Below are 18,615 nucleotides of genomic sequence, written 5' to 3' on the forward strand. Positions count from 1 at the left end.
TTTAAAAATGTTTGAATGTTCTTATGTACCTTAGTTACTATTGCTACCATGTATGTATGTATACGTGTTTCATTTCATGTATATATTCTAGGTTTTAGTGAGTCGTTCCATATCTTCATTGGGGAAAGTCTGGGAGTGTGGCATATGTGGATTTTACGGTGGTTTTGTTTTGTTCTTGGTCCGTTGATGTTTCTTCTCGATTGTGCAGCCCATGGGGACAATGCCTTGTGGTCTCAGGCTATATACATTAATTTGATGGATTTAATGGAAATGGACCACTAGCCTAGCTTAAAACTCTGGGAAAGTTTTTTTTGGCCAACAGCTAGGCTAGCTGCTCCGTATACGCTTTCATTCATTTGTGCTAAATTAGGCTCCTCTGGATGATTGATTGAAAATGGATTGATTGATTGAAAACTTTATTAACAGATTGCAGAATGGGTACAATTCAGTACAGCTCAATACACACAATTGTTAAGGGGATGCAGACCAGAGAAAGACTTTTGTCTTGTTTACATCAGGGTCCCCCATTTTCAATTCATCAGGACATATATGACATACATGACATACAGATAGACAGTACTATTACATCTATACATTTATGACATACCAGATTTGTAAATACAGTACTGTTTGTGATACAAAAAGAGTCCAGAAAAGAGAGTATATACATTTGACGTAAAAACTGTACATTGGAGGGGCGGCTAGGTGGTGTAGTGGGCAAGGCGCTCGCCACCAATGCAGGAGACGCTGGGTTCGAGCCCAGCTCTGCGCATTGCTATCAGCTTGGCTGGTCGTTCATAATAACACAATTGGCAGTGTTAGGGGTGGGAAAGCTGATGGGTGGGGATCGGACGTTGTGGACAGCGACTCCTACAGGTCGGTTGGTGCGCCTGCGCAGCAGAATCAGGAAGCGACGGGGGCAGCGTGTCCCTCCCGTTATTTTTTTATTTCTCTTTCTCAGATTTTTCTCTGTTTTCTCCCCGTCCCAATTTAGTCGTTGTGCCAATTCCCCCCCCCCCCCTCCCCTACCTGGTTGTTTGTGGGCATGTTCTCCTACTGGTCGGTACAAGGGAACCCTGAAGTATCCGCACGCTTCCTCCGACATGTGCGGCGACAGCCAGTGGCTCTCTTCTCACCTGGCAGCGAGGGCTCTCATTGGTGAAGTGTAACGCGTGTGAGGTCACACTGCCTTCCTCAAGTCCTGCCTCCACTGAGCAAGCGCCCAGACCTGACCTGTAGGCGTCGCTGTCCACAACGCCAGTTTCGACCCCCCCACGGCTTCCCTCCCCCTAACCCAGCCAAACGAGTTAGTATAGCTATCAGCCCAAGCCAAGGCAATGCTGACTCCGGGAGTCGAGACCGCAGTCTCTTGCATTGGTGACGAGCGCAATCTCCGCTACGCCACCTGACCGCCCTGTACATTGGAATATTGACAAAACCGTACTTGGTAATTTACTGTACATTGGAGGGGGTTGGGTTAGGACATTTACAGGGGCCAGTTTCGAATTGCAGTCTCCCGTAGGTGTTCTTTGAGAGTGGTTTTGAAAGTGGGTAGTGATTCACATTCCTTTACAGCTTTGGGTAGGGCGTTCCACATTGATGTGGCATAATTGCGAAACGTGTTTAGTCCCTTGTTTGAGCCGAATCTGGGTTTAACATGATTTGTGGAGCTCCCTCTGGTGTTGTGATCGTGGTATTCACTGACCTTTGGGAAGTATTTTGACATGTACATGGGTACCTTGGTCGTGTAGTGTATCTTGTAGACCAGGCCCATTGCAAGTTGCTGTACTCTGTCGTCTACTCTAAGCCATCCTAGGTTGTCAAAGTGGGCAGGGGTGGGGTGGGTTCTAGGAGTAAGGTCAAGCAGTAGTCTGACCAGTTTGTTTTGAGATGTTTGTAATTTTGTTTTAGCGCCTTTGAGGTGCTTTGGTACCATGAGGTGCAAGCATAGTCGTAGTACCCTTGAATGAGTGCTCCTGCCAGTCTTCAGGGTATTCTTGTTTACCAGAGAGGAGATCCAGTACAAGAATCGAGTTTGTTGGTTGACTTTTTTTTCATTACATTGGATGCCATTTTGTCACAGGAAAGATTAGCCTCTAGGATGGAGCCCAGGTAGGTAATTTCATCTTTCCTTGTGACAATATTGTCACCCACTGTAACTGAGAAGCCGTCGGTCTTGCTGAGTTTGTTATTTGAACCGAAGAGAATAGACTCTGTTTTGCCCATGTGTAATGATAGTTTGTTATCAGCGAGCCATATGCAGATTTTGCCTAGTTCCGAGCTGAGTTTTTTTTTTCAACCTGTAACTTGTGCATGGCTGAGTCGTCCGCAAACAGGAACAAGTTGCAGTCACAAGCTGACGACATGTCATTTGCATATATTAGGAACAGTAGCGGTCCTAGTATGCTTCCTTGTGGAACACCACAGCTCACTGGGAGAGGGGGGGGGATAGAGTATCGTTTACCTCCACCATCTGTTCCCTCTCCTCAAGGTAGGATTGCATCCAGCTCACTGATAGACTAGATCTAAAATAATATCCACTCAGACCACTAGAAAAGCTACTTGGCAGAAAATAACTTTCCCTTTTTTTTCTCACTTGCTGGCCCAACACTCACACACACTCTCCAAACTAGTAGAATCCATCCGATAGATTACAGTAATTGCTGCTCCATTTAGATTTAAGTGGTGCGCCTAACTTGTGTTAAATGTTCAAATTATTTATTTTGACTTGCACGGATATTAATCACGCTGAATTATTGCGGTACACACAAATACCTTTGTAAAACACAAACATTTCTGTGGGATTTTTATAAACTTTGGAGTGGACCTGTACTACATAAGACTTCAGGCTATGGAACCGTTATGTTTTCCAGCTCCTACCTCTCAGCTGGAACCCAAAAACTGGCATCTGGCAACAAGTCAACACAAAAGTAAGGAGCAAATATTTTATTTCAGTGTGTTCAAACCTCTGTTTCTCTATCTCAACGTGATTTCTATGTATTGTGTAAAAAACTTCAGAATGTTACCTTTCAAAAGAGACCAGACTCATGCATGTGCTATAAGTATAAAGTATAATAAATAGCTAATTACTTTGGGTATGCATTGCAATCATCGTTAGAGGTTAAATGTAACAATATTTTCAATGATAACATTTTTTTTTTTTTTTATCCACTTTTTCTCCCCATTTTCTATATTTTTCTCCCATCCCAATTTCGTATCATCCAATTCAACCCTCCCCTGTCACGAACGCTGTTTCTTGCCTCCCACAAGCCGGCTGCAATGTGGACTAAGTCATACATCGCACAAGTCCCCTCCGGTACTTGAGATAACAGCAGTCGCATCTTTTCACCTGCGCAGCTCGATCTCTCAGTGTCGAGGAGTAACGCGTGGGAGGCTCACGCTGCCCCCGACACTTCCTGATTCCACTGCGCAGGCGCACCAACCGACTTGTAGGAGTCGCTTGTTCACAACGTTCGATCCCCACCCTTCAGTTTTCCCTCCCCGTAATACGGCCAATGTGTATTACTGCGGACGACCAGCTAAACTGAAAACAATGTGGAGAGCTGGATTCGAACACGCGAATCCTAGCGTCTCCACACTGGTGGCGAGTGCCTTGCCCACTACACCACCTAGCCGCCCAGAATGATAAAATATCTTACATTTATGATGTTTCTTTAAGGGAATCCAAATATCATGTCATGTTAATATCTCTGTGAGGGAATTTGTCAAAGTTGTCTTTGAGATTGACAGCTCTCACACATCACGGTGGCCCTCAGGATATGACCTACAGAATACTCTTGCGCATAAGTAAGCCCCGCTTCCAGGAAGAAGAGATAAACAATCGATTCTGTTCCACGCTCATCTCCCAACGGCGAGAGGAAGCTACGGTGAGTTTCAGCGTTATTTTGTAATGTCTTCTATACTAACTGCTCTAATGATCATATCACCCACACTAGATGAATGATATAACGTTGCCCACGGAATTATAAACGACCCCCCGCCCATCCGGTCAACATCAGATCATACGTAGTAACTTCTAGAAGTACGTGCAGTTGACATTTTTTATCTCGCGCCGATTGCTATCAAACTGTATACAATCATCAATATAATGCATTTAGGGCTATAAATCACGTTCTGGAGAAAGCTGCAGAAAACGATAAAAACATACTTATACTTTAGACCGTATTTTAGTATGAATATGTGAATGAAAAAGTATAACGTTGCTACACCCTGAACAATAGATATAGGACTTTGAATGGGCCATGGTAATGTCAATTTAGCAATACAATTTAAAAAGTTATAGCCCTGCAAAGAAGGGGAACTTCTCCATGTTAAATTTAAAAATGTGCCTCCATGTGGAAGCAGCTCAGAAGTGCATCCAACCAACTAACACATCCAACTGTGTGTTATTGGAATGATTGAGAGAAGTTGCCTCATGTGGAAGCAGCTCGGAAGTGCATCCAACCAACTAACACATCCAACTGTGTGTTATTGGAATGATTGAGAGAAGTTGCCTCATGTGGAAGCAGCTCGGAAGTGCATCCAACGGATCCAACAAACTAACACATCCAACTGTGTGTTATTGGAATGATTGATTGAACATTTTATTACCAGATGCAGAATGGGTACAATACAGTACGGCTCAATACACACAATTGTTAAGGGTATGCAGACCTACTTTCTATAGAATTCATTCTTAGATGCTTCTATAGAAAGTAGGTAAAACAAATTAAAACGTTTTCTTTGCCCTATAGGAAAAAAAAGTTTTCGCCCTATTTTTTTTATTAATTTTTTTAAACCTACTTTAGATGGCCTAAACTTAACCAGTTGGAAACCAGGCGTACAGTAATAAAATTAGCAATAAACCAATCAATCAATTCAATAGACCATGCTCACTTAAAACAGCGCAGCACTCAGCTGCTTCTCTCTCAGTCTGACTCTCCCCCGCCGTTGCAGACAGGAGTGTGTGTGTGTGTGTGTGTGTGTGTGTGTGTGTGTGTGTGTGTGTGTGTGTGTGTGTGTGTGTGTGTGTGTGTGTGTGTGTGTGTGTGTGTGTGTGGGGGTGGGTACGCCAGCGTCGGACAGTGTCAGGGGGAAGGAAGAAGACATTTAAAATAAAATTGCAAATAATCAATCAATCCGCGATTTTTCTTTTGTTCTACAATGACTCATGACCCATCAATTACATCATCCAACATTGTTTAAAGGACTAAGACATTCGCCGTGACAGAATCGCTTTATATTTAGTCGTTATGACGCTATCAACATATCCATTTGTTAAATATTATTGTCCGCCATCTTGTTTTTCCTGACGGAGTGATCCGGCGGAGTGATGTGATTCGGTTGTGGGCGGGTCCTGGGACCAGGAGCGTGGATTGAGCCCTATACATACGTGTAAATGGACTGTTTCAGCCAATCAGAATCGAGAAATTTGCATGCCGTTGTATAATGCAAAATAATGGATTTCCTAAGAGATGCGTAGGATGGCCATATGTGACGCTGCTGAAGGTTAACTTTGCAAGATCGAATTTCAAATTAGTTTATGACGGCAACTTATCAATGACGTGTTCCGTTTACAAGGCTGTTTACTCTGGCATTTTGAAGGGGAGAGTGGATTGTTTTGTTCATAAAAGAAGTCATAAAAAATGCAGTGGGGGTGATATTTCAGCGGCGAGGTACCTCTGCTTCTAGATTCGTATTGTGATCGTTATTGATGTTTGGGCTCAGGACATTTGCCTGCTCTGTTTGTGATTGTTATTGATGTTTGGGCTCAGGCCCTTTGCCTGCTCTCTAGATCAACATTGAGGTCCAACGCCAAAACCAGCGGCAGATATTTATGATGTATCAAGACAGCCGAGGCTAATTATAATACTGAGTTGGGGAAGCTTGTGCACCCATGTGTTCTTTACCAGGACAGGAAGTAAAGTATTTCCATTCACTGCCTGTAGTGGTGGTGGTATTTATAAGTTCACTATTTATTTTTACAATTAAACAAGAACCTACACCGAGTTGTGTGAGAGCACAGTGTATGTTTGACTCTATGCATGTACTCTTACAGAGTCATATGTACAAATTGGATTGGAGTATGTGGTGAAGGCCGTCTGGCTTCCCCCCTCAATACCATAGATCCTCCCCTACACAACAACAACCACCAAACGCACATAGCACACACATCCACACGCACACACTCACTTTAAACAAACACACTGTAGCACCCACTCCACACACTTTATAGCACACACCCACTTTAAACAAACACACTGTAGCACCCACTCCCCACACTTTATATTTATTGATGAAGGATTGCACTACAACTCGTACACCTTACTGTAAATTGTACCTAAATTGTACCTCATCCCATTTCTGCTTTGCACTATATAGTACTGTACATTAGTACACTGCATAGTATTGTATATTATATGGTAACTCAGAACATTGTACATATGTCTATACCGAACACTGTGACCTCTTTTTCTTCTTCTAAACTACATGCTATACTATGTTATTTGATACTATCTTGTCTAGCACAGTCTCTGGAGCGTAACAGTAAGAAGCATTTTGTATGAAAGTATTCTGTACTTCTGTATGACAACTATTAAAGACACTTGAAACTAGAAACTTGAAACACTTCCCCATTGTCTACCTTTACCAACCCCCTTCTGGCCCCCATGTGAACACCTAGACCCCAACCTTTTCGCCCCTCACATAGCCAGATGTCTCACACCTCACGGTGTATGTACCTAGAGCACCGGACCCCACCCCTTCTACCATGTGTATAAAATGTGTTCAACACTGGTTATCAGGAGCTCTATTGGGGATACTAGACCTGTATCTTCGTGGAGTCATCCAATAACTCTTGCCTTACTTGCAGTGGTGCGTTTGTGATTTCATACCTGGCTGGTTGCACTGTGTTTTAATGACGCCACGTGCACATGCGCTCCTGCGCATGCCCATAAATGTTCCCTCGCGTGCGCAGACTAAAGACAATGCCTAATTGCCTCTAGGAATGGAATGAAACACATTTCATTCATAAGTTTTGTGTGAATGTATCTGAGGACGTATTTGAACACACCTGACGACCTGAGCTATTGTTATGCAAAGTAGCCAGGTGGTTAAATAAATCTGTGATAACTAGACAAAGACAATTTCGGTTGTATCCGTCAAAGTATTTTATCGTACGCACCTTTCACGGAACCGCATTCTGGGAGCCCGAATACGCTAAAATAAGTATATTTTGACTGAGTATATCCTTACTCCGGCTAATTTCCTCCACAAGTACAAACGATGGCTGATTACCAGTCAAAATGGCTAGTCGCAGGCAACATTTTTACCAGCGTTCGGCTGGTGTCTGGTGCTCCTCACCTTATCATGACTCCGCCCATCCTGATGGCTCTCTTCCAGTCCTTCAGTGTGGCCTTCCCCGACATGTGCACAAACTGCTTCGGGCTTATCAGCTGGTCTTCATACTAACAACGAGACGGGACGGAGAGAACGTCTTAAAGTGACACAGCCTCTGCCGAATTGACACCACAATCTAGCAACAGCATCAAAGCGGGGGGAGATTGGACTCACTAGGGAATAGCGAGGAGGAGTTTGAGTGTGGGGAGGTTCACATTATCTCTCCCAGATTTACTCCCTGCTGAACAGGTAGGAGTAGGAGTCGCTATTGCAATGACCAGTACTCATACCCCACCGGCTTCCCACCAGCAAACACTGCCAATTGTGTTCGAAAATATTATCATGTTCATAGTACTGTTGTGGAATAACAAGGCCCATCTCGTCGCCATTCTGTTGTGGAATAACAAATGAGCCATGACAGTAAGCTGTAGGAATTCAGATCGAGTCAATTTGTATATAAAAATATATAGGACATCGTTTATTTCTGCTTCCACAGAGCTCGGTTTACAATCATACTAAACGTCTGACCAGAAAGTGATCAGACATGCTAAACGTCTGACCAGAAAGTGAGAAAGAACTCTGGTCAGAACTTACATTAAATAAATAATTTACATGACGTACATGAGATACCAGATATGACAGAAAACGTAAAAATATGCCCTAGTGAGAGAATGAATAACAAAGAATAGAAAGAATAACAAACGGCTCTAGGGCTTATGTTATGTCTTCACACTAGAACTGAAGAGGAAAATAACCTTGGACCTCTCATATCTCCTGGGCGTTTAAGACTGTTGCCTAGTATACTAGTTGATCGTAGTCAAGCTGTACAGAGATTTAACACAGATGGACATAGATAACATTTCCCTCACAATACATTTTCCCTGTACAAAGCTTTAACTAGTTTAACTATTCAAGCCACTAGGCGACAGTCTGACCAGTGTTCTTAAAACAACAGCCAAGGACCAGGACAGTTTGACTTAGGGGGCTTTCTCACTCAACATCGGGGTCGAATCAGTTCCGTGCCGAACTTCCCCCCCCCCCCTCTCCCGCCTCTAGTTTGTGTACACACTTCAGTCTTGGTGCGCTCTGGGTTTTGTTTACGGTTTGCGTTTTGAGCTTGTAAGCTTGCCGTAGTCGATGATGTCACGCTCGAAATGTAAACACAGGAAGTGTTAACACGGAGACTGGAGAATGGATGCTGATATAAAGAAACAAATAACTAATAAATATGAAGTTATATTTGAACCTCTGTTGTCAAGCCTTGTCAATATAACCCACCCCATTTTATCACGAATGGATGGTGTTGTAGAGTCCGCTTTTGAGCGTTTTAACGATAGCGCTAAGCTAACGGCTAAACGCTAGTTATCTTAGCCTTTACTAGTAACATTGCTGCATCAATTATATGCATTATATTGAATGTCATTGATCTACTGGTCGACCACGGCCGACTGGTTGGGCACCACTGGTCTAATAGAAATAAATGCATTCGAACAAGAAAGTATAGTATACAGCAATGGCTAACGGCTAACGCTAGTTAGCTAGCCTGTTCAGAAGCTAACATTATCCCATCGCTTGTGGCAATTATATTGCATGTCATTGATCTACTGGTCGACCACGGCCGACTGGTTGGGCACCACTGGTCTAATAGAAATAAATGCATCCGAACAATGTATAGACATAGCAATGGCAAACAAAATTGCCAGGCCTAACCGCCCCCACTAGTGCGCACCTGAGACCACCTATTTCATTGGTCCAGGTTCAGCGCCCCCGGGGACGAATCAGCGGGGGGCGGGGACGGGGGACAGCGTTCTCACTCAGACAGACACACCCTTTTCTGATGCGAGCCGGGTCTGATTCGACACAGAGCAGTGAGTGAGAAAGGGCCCTTAGATATGACATGTCCAAGTAAATCACATCTTGTTCTTTTTTCTTGTTGTCTTCATATCAATCTTGTGACAGATACGACAAAACCCCTTTGTTTACCTTTCTTGTCATATCTGTTATTAATTTGTCATCTTTTTAACGTCATGTCAAACTATGTATTTATTGTAAGTATGACCAGAGCTCTCTCTCGCTTTCTGGTCAGACACTCATATTAACTTGTCTCTGATTGTAAACTGAGGATACTTTCTGTGGCCACAGAAACAGAAATAAACTAGGTTCTATTTGTATATACAATTTGACTCATCTGAATGTCTACGGTTCACTGTCTTGACCCATTTAAAATATTCCACAACAGGGCTAATGACCAAGCCGGAGGTAGGCTCTCTCTCTCTGTGGTGGTAGGAGAATGCTTAGACCTCTACACTACCCAGCCGCTCCCAAATCTCCTTATTTTCTTAACTACTACTAAAACACTTGCTGGTCGTAAGCAATTGCTTCGATTAGACTGTTCATCAATATTCTAAAAAGGTACATAATTCTTTGGACAAATTCATAGTATTCTCGTGATGTGCAATCAATCAGGTGTAATGCCACTGCTGTCAATTAGTTGCTCGTTGATAACAACCAGCGACCAAGGCGTCTGTGATGATGGAATGCTATGACTAGCAATGCCAAATTCTGAATAATTCTGAATAAATCCCAGAAAAGAGATTGGCCTCATAGTTTGAATAAGCCTCAAAAAGCTAATTTACAGTATCCTGCAATAGAGCTACAGATTAGGTCACAACACAATACATACCGTATGAGGATAATGCTTGTTAAAAGTGTTATATCATAGTACACTATCACATTAAACAGCAGAAAACTGATGTAAGCCGTTCTTGTACCTGGAGCATAAAAAAATTGCATTATACAAAACACACCTTCACACATTTGACATTGATTCCAGGGCACAGAAATTTCTTGACTAGCAGCAAAGCTTTGCTCTCGCCACATGTGATTGGACAGCCGAGCTCAAGCTCCTCCCCCTCCACTGTTGTTTCTTCTACAGGGATGAAAAGACACACAGTAAACATTTGGAATGTGGGCAGCAGAGGGAAAATATCAGATGCTATATTGGTGGAAAAACAGAGAACTTGGTTTTTCCACCAAAGGGTTGTGTTTCTTACCTGAATGTGCTTCAACAGTCATGATAGATGCATCCGTTTCCACCGACTCATCCCTGAAGGAGAAAGGCAGTAAAGCACATCCATTTTCACAACTGAAAAACTTCTCAAACCTGTTCATTTAAAAACGATGGCCCAGTTCTTTACCAAAAAAGGTGGTGATGCTATGATAGGGATGCCCCGATCACGTTTTTTGCCACCGATACCGATCACCGATCGTCTTGAGCCATATCGGCCGAAACCGATCCGATATCGATCATTTTTTATTAAAAAAATAAATAAAATTATTTTATATACATTTTTTTTTAATAAAATATATATATTATATAATCATACTTATAGTTGTATTATCTGCGAGACATCGCCACCACGCAACAAGTCAAAATGCTCGCTATCTGCAAACAGCTCCACTGTGTGTGTACTCGAGTAGCCTCTCCGGAGCTGCAGCTGGACCCTATTGATCACATTCAACATGCCCTCAGCTCGAATACGCATCGAATCAGTGTTATAAGACATTGATATCAGGAGCTATCTGTAGCTACTGCTAGCCGGCTATATAACGTTAAGACAACGCCTCAGTGAACTATTTAGTTTAATGGGACGTTTCGTTTTGAACAGTGAGCTAACGTGAGCTAACGTGAGCTAACGTGAGCTAGCGTGGGCTATCATGCACTACTAGACTTGCTGGAGCATTTGTTGATATCAGGAGCTATCAGTAGCTAGCCGGCTAGACAATGCCTCATCATGTATTAAACTAAAAGTGAATAGTTGACAAAATAGTTGACATTTTGTAACGGTAGCTAACGTTAGCTCACGGAGGTCCCAGTGTCCCACTAGACTAGACTATACTAGTGTTTACAGTACACGGGTGCGGGAGGGGCTGGAGGAGGAGGAGGAGCAGACGCCGCTGCTCTCTTCGTGTGTCTGAGACAGAACTCAGCGAGTGAGATCTCCGCTCAGAATTGGATCATGTTTTTCTATCGGTTTTGACGATCTGCGAAAATAAAGCATTATCACCGATCACCGATCGCATATTTATACTGATTATCGACCGATAACAATCGGTGGCCGATCGATCCGGGCATCCCTACTATGATAACATACTAAATAAACTGCAGTGTTTTCCTATATATAGACTCATTAGAGGGTGACAGTGGCTCAGGAGGTAAAGCGCAGTCGTCTGGTAAGGTTCCCGCTAGGCTTGGGCAGTATGACAGTATTACGGTATACCTGGGTATTTAGAAATCCCGACGGTATTGAAAATCAATACCGTCTAAACGGAGTTTTGTTGTAGTGCACACACGCGCCAGCAGAGGGCGAGACCAGTCCTCACTAGTGGAGCGAGCCATGCAGAGCTGGTTGTCTACACACAGGAGGAGGAGGAGGAGGAGGAGGAGGAGGAGGAGGAGGAGGAGGGGAACCCCGCTTCAGTGGGTGAAATTAAATGAGACACGCTTACTGTTGCTGGTGCTGCGGGCTAACTGGCTATTCTGAGAGCTAACTGTTATTGTGTATGATCACAACGGTGTTCACGCTTTACGGTAATGTTGCGACAGTGCTGTGAAAATACCGTAAAGCGTTGTGGTAACGAGAGTGTGTGCTGTTGTTGTGTGTAGGATGCTGCGGGCGAACTGCTACCATTCTGAGAGCTTAACGTTAGCACTAGGATGCTGCGGGAGAACTGCTACCATTCTGAGAGCTTAACGTTAGCACTAGGATGCTGCGGGAGAACTGCTACCATTCTGAGAGCTTAACGTTAGCACTAGGATGCTGCGGGCGAACTGCTACCATTCTGAGAGCTTAACGTTAGCACTAGGATGCTGCGGGAGAACTGCTACCATTCTGAGAGCTTAACGTTAGCACTAGGATGCTGTGGGCGAACTGGCCATCTCCGTGATTTGTTTACTTGGTAACACGGGTTGCCCCCCCCCCCCCCCCCTCCCCCCGCTGATGATAATGAAAGTCATACCGTCATATACCGTATACCGGGGTATTAGGTAATCAAGGTATAACGGTATGAAAAAAGTGGTACCCCCCAAGCCTAGTTCCCGCTTCGATTCCCGCTCCTCCCGGGCAGTGTGTTGAAGTGTCCTTGAGCAAGACACTTAACCCCTAATTGCTCCTGATGAGCAGGTTAGCACCTTGCATGGTTGCCTCCACCATCGGTGTGTGAATGTGAGAATGTGAGGAACAAAATTGTACATTTGTAATAGTCAAATTGTAAAATTGTTTTTACTGTATGAAGCACAATTTCTGGAGGCTCATACAGAAGCAAGCATTTCACTGTAATGCACCTTATATGTGACAAGTAAAACAAAACTTGAACTTGTTTCTGGGTTACATTATATTTGGCCAACTACTTTTAGCGAGTTAGTGTGTGTGTTCCAACTTTTATGACTCAGAATGTAAAAAGAAAGAGCACTACAGGCTACAGTGCAGAATGTTAGCTAATAGCATAGTAAACCAATGTTAGAATTAGAATCTATCTGCCAAGTACATTCACATATCCCAGGAATATTTCCTCCAACTCTAATGCCAGTGCCAACCAAGGTCAATGGCAGGAGTATGTACCTAGCATGCATGTGTTTTGTGGTGTGTGGGGGGGGGGACTGGAGATCTTGATGGAAACCCATGTGAATACAGGGAGAACATACATACTGCTGACCTGCCTCTGTCCAGTCAGCGGTATGGAAGCGGTTTGGTTCCTTTGTGACTTGTGAAAACAACTTCCAACAACATTTGTGTCATTGATAAAAAAAAACAGGTTGCCATAACTAATCTCACCCGTCAGATGCTCTGTTATGAGAACCATCTACGATGTCGTCCTTTGTAACTGTTTGGAATAGGGCCGGCACTTTAAGAAAAACACTTGGCAGAGTATCTTTGTCGTGATTCTGGCATAATCTAACGAAGCCAGCTGCCGTGCAAGGTTAGGCCAGCACATCAATGAATATTGGGAAATAGAAAATCCAGTTTTTCTAACTCGCTATGATGCTATTTAGTGTTGCTGTTTTTTTTAGAAACTGGTGTCTTTCTTTACAAATCAAGACTGATATAATAACAATAGTTGAACTGTCGAAGAATTCTAGAATATTTCGAAAATCCAACCAAATTGTGGATTTGGTGGAACATTTCATGCTAACATTTTAGCTGCGACCAGTAGCTCACACTGTTGGTTGGTTGGTGCACAAAGGTGTCCCCACCCCTCTAGCGGCCAGTTTTCACCCTCAGAGGCTGAAATTTGCCATGGAGGTCAAGTGTTTGTGTGTGTGTGAATACATGCATGTGTGGATGCATGCATGTACGCGGTCGCAGCTATCACAGATTCACACTTGTTTCAATATTTTTTTGAAAACGTATGGCAAAACCCCCATTCATGGCGGCATGGTGGTGTAGTGGTTAACACTGTCGCCTCACAGCAAGAAGGTCCAGGGTTTGATTCCCGCTTGGGGACCAGGTTTCCACGATGCCAGGTACCCAGGTGGGTGATCTCCCAGGCCTTTAAAAAAAATCCACTTTTTCTCCTCCTATTTTTCTGTATTTTCCTCCCATCCCAATTTAGTCGTTATGCCAATTCCCCCGTCCCCTTCCTGGTCGTTACGCGCATGTGCCCCCCACTGGTCGGTCTAGGGAGCCCTGAAGTATATCACATGCTTCCTCCGATACATAGGAGACAGCCAGCAGCCTCTTTTCACCTGACAGCGCGGACTCTCATTGGTGAAGTGTAACGCGTGGGAGGTAGGGCTGGGCGATAAAACGATAACAATAACTATCGCGATAAATTATTTCCTCGAAATAAACATGAAACGTGGTCGCAAAGTTTCGATATATCGATTTTCCAAGCTTGGATATGAGCACACGCACTAACAACCAATCAGTGAAGGAGATGGCCAACAGCGGAAGGAGACCCGGTAGAGAGGTAGGACTCAAGTAGTAAACAAGGCTGGCTAGGATAATTTGCTTGCACGGCGCTATTTTATAGTTTACGTGCCGAGTGGGTGTGTGGCGTGAATTCTGAGGCCACGGTTATAGTAGTGTGGGGTATACGGTGGACGTCGTTGCAATGTATTGGGGCGGAACAGAGTATTTTAGGGTCATATTTAGTGCATTGGAAACAAGGCTGGCTAGGATAATTAGCTTGCACAGCGCTATTTTATAGTTTACGTGCCGAGTGGGTGTGTTGGGCGTGAATTCTGAGGCCACGGTTATAGTAGTGTGGGGTATATGGTGGACGTCGTTGCAATGTATTGGGGCGGAACAGAGTATTTTAGGGTCATATTTAGTGCATTGGAAACAAGGCTGGCTAGGATAATTAGCTTGCACGGCGCTATTTTATAGTTTACGTGCCGAGTGGGTGTGTGGCGTGAATTCTGAGGCCACGGTTATAGTAGTGTGGGGTATACGGTGGACGTCGTTGCAATGTATTGGGGCGGAACAGAGTATTTTAGGGTCATATTTAGTGCATTGGAAACAAGGCTGGCTAGGATAATTAGCTTGCACAGCGCTATTTTATAGTTTACGTGCCGAGTGGGTGTGTGGCGTGAATTCTGAGGCCACGGTTATAGTAGCGTGGGGTATGCGGTGGACGTCGTTGCAATGTATTGGGGCGGAACAGAGTATTTTAGGGTCATATTTAGTACATTGTCATGGAATACACCGCTTGCTCTGGCTAACTGCTAACGTGCGCGGACTGATGACGACATCAACTCGAGACATTCGCAGCAGCAAAACAAGTCTATTAATAGCCCGTCCATCGGCGCCGGGCATAAGAAGTTAATTAAACTTGACAGACATTATATCGACGATAATTATCGATATCGAGTTATATGAAAATAATTTTATAATTTTATCGCGATAACGTTTTTGGCCATATCGCCCAGCCCTAGTGGGAGGTCACACTACCTTCACCATTTCCCTCCCTCGCTGTGCAGGCGCCCTGACCGACCTGTAGGAGTCGCTGTTTACAACGACCAGATTACCACCCACCGGCTTCCCTCCCGCTGACTGCCAATTTAGTCAGTACGACGACCGGCCAAGCCGGAGGCACTGCTGACAGCCGGATTCGATACCAGTGTCTCTGCAGTGGCAGACAGACGCTTAGTCCGCTGTGCTACCCGGCCGCCTCCCAGGCCTTTCTGTGTGGAGTATGTTGTCCCTGTGCTCGCAAGGGTCGTCCCCCCCCCCCCGATAAGAGAAACCCAATGGAAAAACATGCACAACAACAGATCGCTAACGCTGTCGCGTCCATGACGAAGACGGGCAGGAGCACTTGGATGGTCCCCGGGCGTGGCTCACGCCACAGCCCTCGTCTGCTCCCGGCTGCCCTTGGGGGGGAAGGACGACGGGATGGGTTAAGCGCAGAGGAGTATCGCATCTGCGATCCTAAAGACAATGCATGCGTGTGTGTTCCGGTGTCTGTGTGCTGCTAAGCTAACTAACCCGTGTGCTGCTAAAACATTGAGTGTCGTTGTATGCCAATTAAAGACCTCTGCGACAGGACCTGCATTATTATTATTATATTATATATTATTCATTCTGGATCGACTATCGCATTTTGGCAAACCTACTACTATTGTGCTTTTTTTTTTTTTTTGTATACTTGTTGTCCGCCGATACTGTATATTGCTGCATCGTCCTACCTCATAACCTATAGGAAACACATGCATGGATTACACAAAGACTCCCTAGACCTGAAGTGTAATGAAATATTTTAGCCTACCAGCTTGAATGCCAAGTTAGCCAAATCTACCATGTGGATTAGGCCATCTGTTTACCTACCCTGGCGTGATGGGCTGGAGCTGCAGAATGACTTGGGTCTTTGTGGGGTCATCGGGGTCGCCCTCGTCCTTGACCATCACCACCTCCCCCATGGACACAGTCATCTCTTCAGCATTCGCCATCACTGTGGAGCAGATAAAAAACTATCACAATATTCGCGATATATCGAGGGCTCAAGTATCGCGATAGTATCGTATCGCGAGATCTCTGGTGATTCCCACCCCTATAAGGCTTAAGCCGTCATTTGAGGCTTTATAAAAGCAGCACAATAAGATATAAGATAAGATAAGATATTCCTTTATTGATCCCCTTGGGGAAATTCAGGCATCATGGCATCACAGGCATCACAACAACACAGTGTACAGGTAGTAAAAACAACACAGGCAGTGTAAACAATTTGGTCAATATGGTCAATATAATTTACTATCTGACTAGCTGAAGAAATATTCACATTATTCACAGTGTCACATAAGGTGCAGTATGCATAAGGTAGTGTTATAATTTACTATCTACTGATGAACACAAATCTGTCAGTGCCGAGTCCGACCTCATCTTAAATAACAAACAGCGTTGCTTGTTGTAGTTAACAAAGAGAGGCAGAGTTGATTTTGCACAACAACAAAAAAAGAAAAAAAAATTATAATTTTATTTATTTCTTTTTTCTTTTTAATAATCAAATTTTATTTTCATATTCGAATCCCATGCCCATCGAACGAAGCTTCGAAGTATTTAAGACAGCCCTACAGTAGACAGTAATGTACTGACCAACTATAGACCGATAATGATATCCAACTTTCCATTCATCAGCAAGATACTTGAAAAAGAATTCTCAATACAAATAAATTCTTTTCTCAAAGAAAACAACATCAGGGAAGAATTTCAATCAGGTTTCAGACCACACCACAGCACTGAAACTGCTCTTACTAAAATAATTAGTGACCTCAGACTAAACTCCGATGCTAATAAAGTCTCAATTCTCATCTTATTAGATCTAAGCACAGCGTTCCACACGATTGACCATGATATCCTAATAAATTGTCTAGAAAAGTTAGTTGGTCTTTCTGACTATGTATTAAACTGGTTCAGAACATATATCAAAGGGAGTAAATATTACATCAGGCTTGGAGATCATGCTTCTGAGAAACATGACACCTACTTCGGAGTTCCACAAGGGAGATGCCTTGGTCCATTATTATTCTCACTATAGGCTACATGCTTTTGGGGACATCATTAGAAAACACAATGTATGTTTCCATAGCTACGCAGAATAGATGACACACAAACACAATTGTACATATTCTCTGCTGAACCAAATGATCCCACAGCTATTAACCAACAACTTCCTAAAATTAAAAGAGGACGAAACTGAAATCCTACTAGTTGGCCCAATAACAAAAAGAGAAATGTTGCTGAGCAATATGGGGCAACTTACTCCTTGGATAAAACCTGAAGTTACATGTCTTGGTGTTATAAGAGTGACTCAGACCTAAGCTTATTAACAAGGTGACAAAAACATAATTCTTCCACCTTAGAAACATAGCTAAGTACAACCATTTATAAATCACTGAAAAACTGATCCATGCCTTGGTAAAACAGATTTATTAACATGTCTATTTTACCATGTCTATTCTAGTTATCTTTTTATTATTATTACTATTACTATTGTTTTATTGCACAATCGAAGCGGGCATGGCCAACCGCATTTCACTGTATGCCCTGGTATGTATGTGATGCATAAAACCCTTGAATCTTGACTCTCAAGCCAACTTGACTACTGTAATGCACTCCTTACCGGCCTCCCGAAAGAAAACACAGAACAACTCCAACTCATTCAAAACTCTGCAGCTAAGCTATTAATTATAACCAAGAGGAGAGACCACATCAGTCCAGTGTTAGCTACTCTGCAGCACTGGCTTCTGGTAACATTTAGAATCGATTTCAGGGTCCTCCTCCTTACAAAGCACTAAATGGAAGAGGATAAAACCCACCTCACCCTGCTCATTTTGACATCCTAGGATGGCTTAGAGTAGATGACAGAGTATGCAGCTTGCAATGGGCCTGGTCTACAAGATACACTACACCACCACTAAGATACCCATGTACATGTCGAAATACTTCCCAAAGGTCAGTGAATTCCACGACCACAACACCAGAGGGAGTTCCACAAATCATGTTCAATCCAGATTCGGCTCAAACAAGGGACTAAACACGTTTCGCAATTATGCCACAACAATGTGGAACGCCCTACCCACAGCCGTAAAATAATGTGAATCCCTACCCACCTTCAAAACCGCCCTCAAAGAGCACCTACGGGAGGCTGCAATTCGAAACTGGCCCCCGTATATGTCCAACCTCCCCCCACCCCCTCCTAATGTACAGTTTCCTCCCC

At 43.7% G+C, this 18,615-nt stretch overlaps 1 protein-coding gene across 4 annotated transcripts in view; it reads right to left on the bottom strand.

The window, feature by feature from the left end:
- gmeb1 (glucocorticoid modulatory element binding protein 1) overlaps nt 1–18,615 on the bottom strand; it is a 45,930-nt gene that overhangs the window by 16,285 nt on the left and 11,030 nt on the right. For all 4 annotated transcript variants that reach the window (XM_084312356.1, XM_084312357.1, XM_084312355.1 and 1 more), the window contains exons 2-5: nt 16,227–16,350; nt 10,452–10,504; nt 10,206–10,327; nt 7,363–7,466 (exon numbers count right to left, since the gene is read on the bottom strand). In XM_084312356.1, the coding sequence (XP_084168482.1) occupies nt 7,363–7,466; nt 10,206–10,327; nt 10,452–10,504; nt 16,227–16,348 (401 nt within the window). In that variant the 5' untranslated portion in view covers nt 16,349–16,350. The remainder of the gene's footprint in view (nt 1–7,362; nt 7,467–10,205; nt 10,328–10,451; nt 10,505–16,226; nt 16,351–18,615) is intronic.

This window comes from Notolepis coatsorum (assembly GCF_963971535.1).
Source record: "Notolepis coatsorum genome assembly, chromosome: 4".
Lineage (NCBI taxonomy): Eukaryota > Metazoa > Chordata > Actinopteri > Aulopiformes > Paralepididae > Notolepis > Notolepis coatsorum.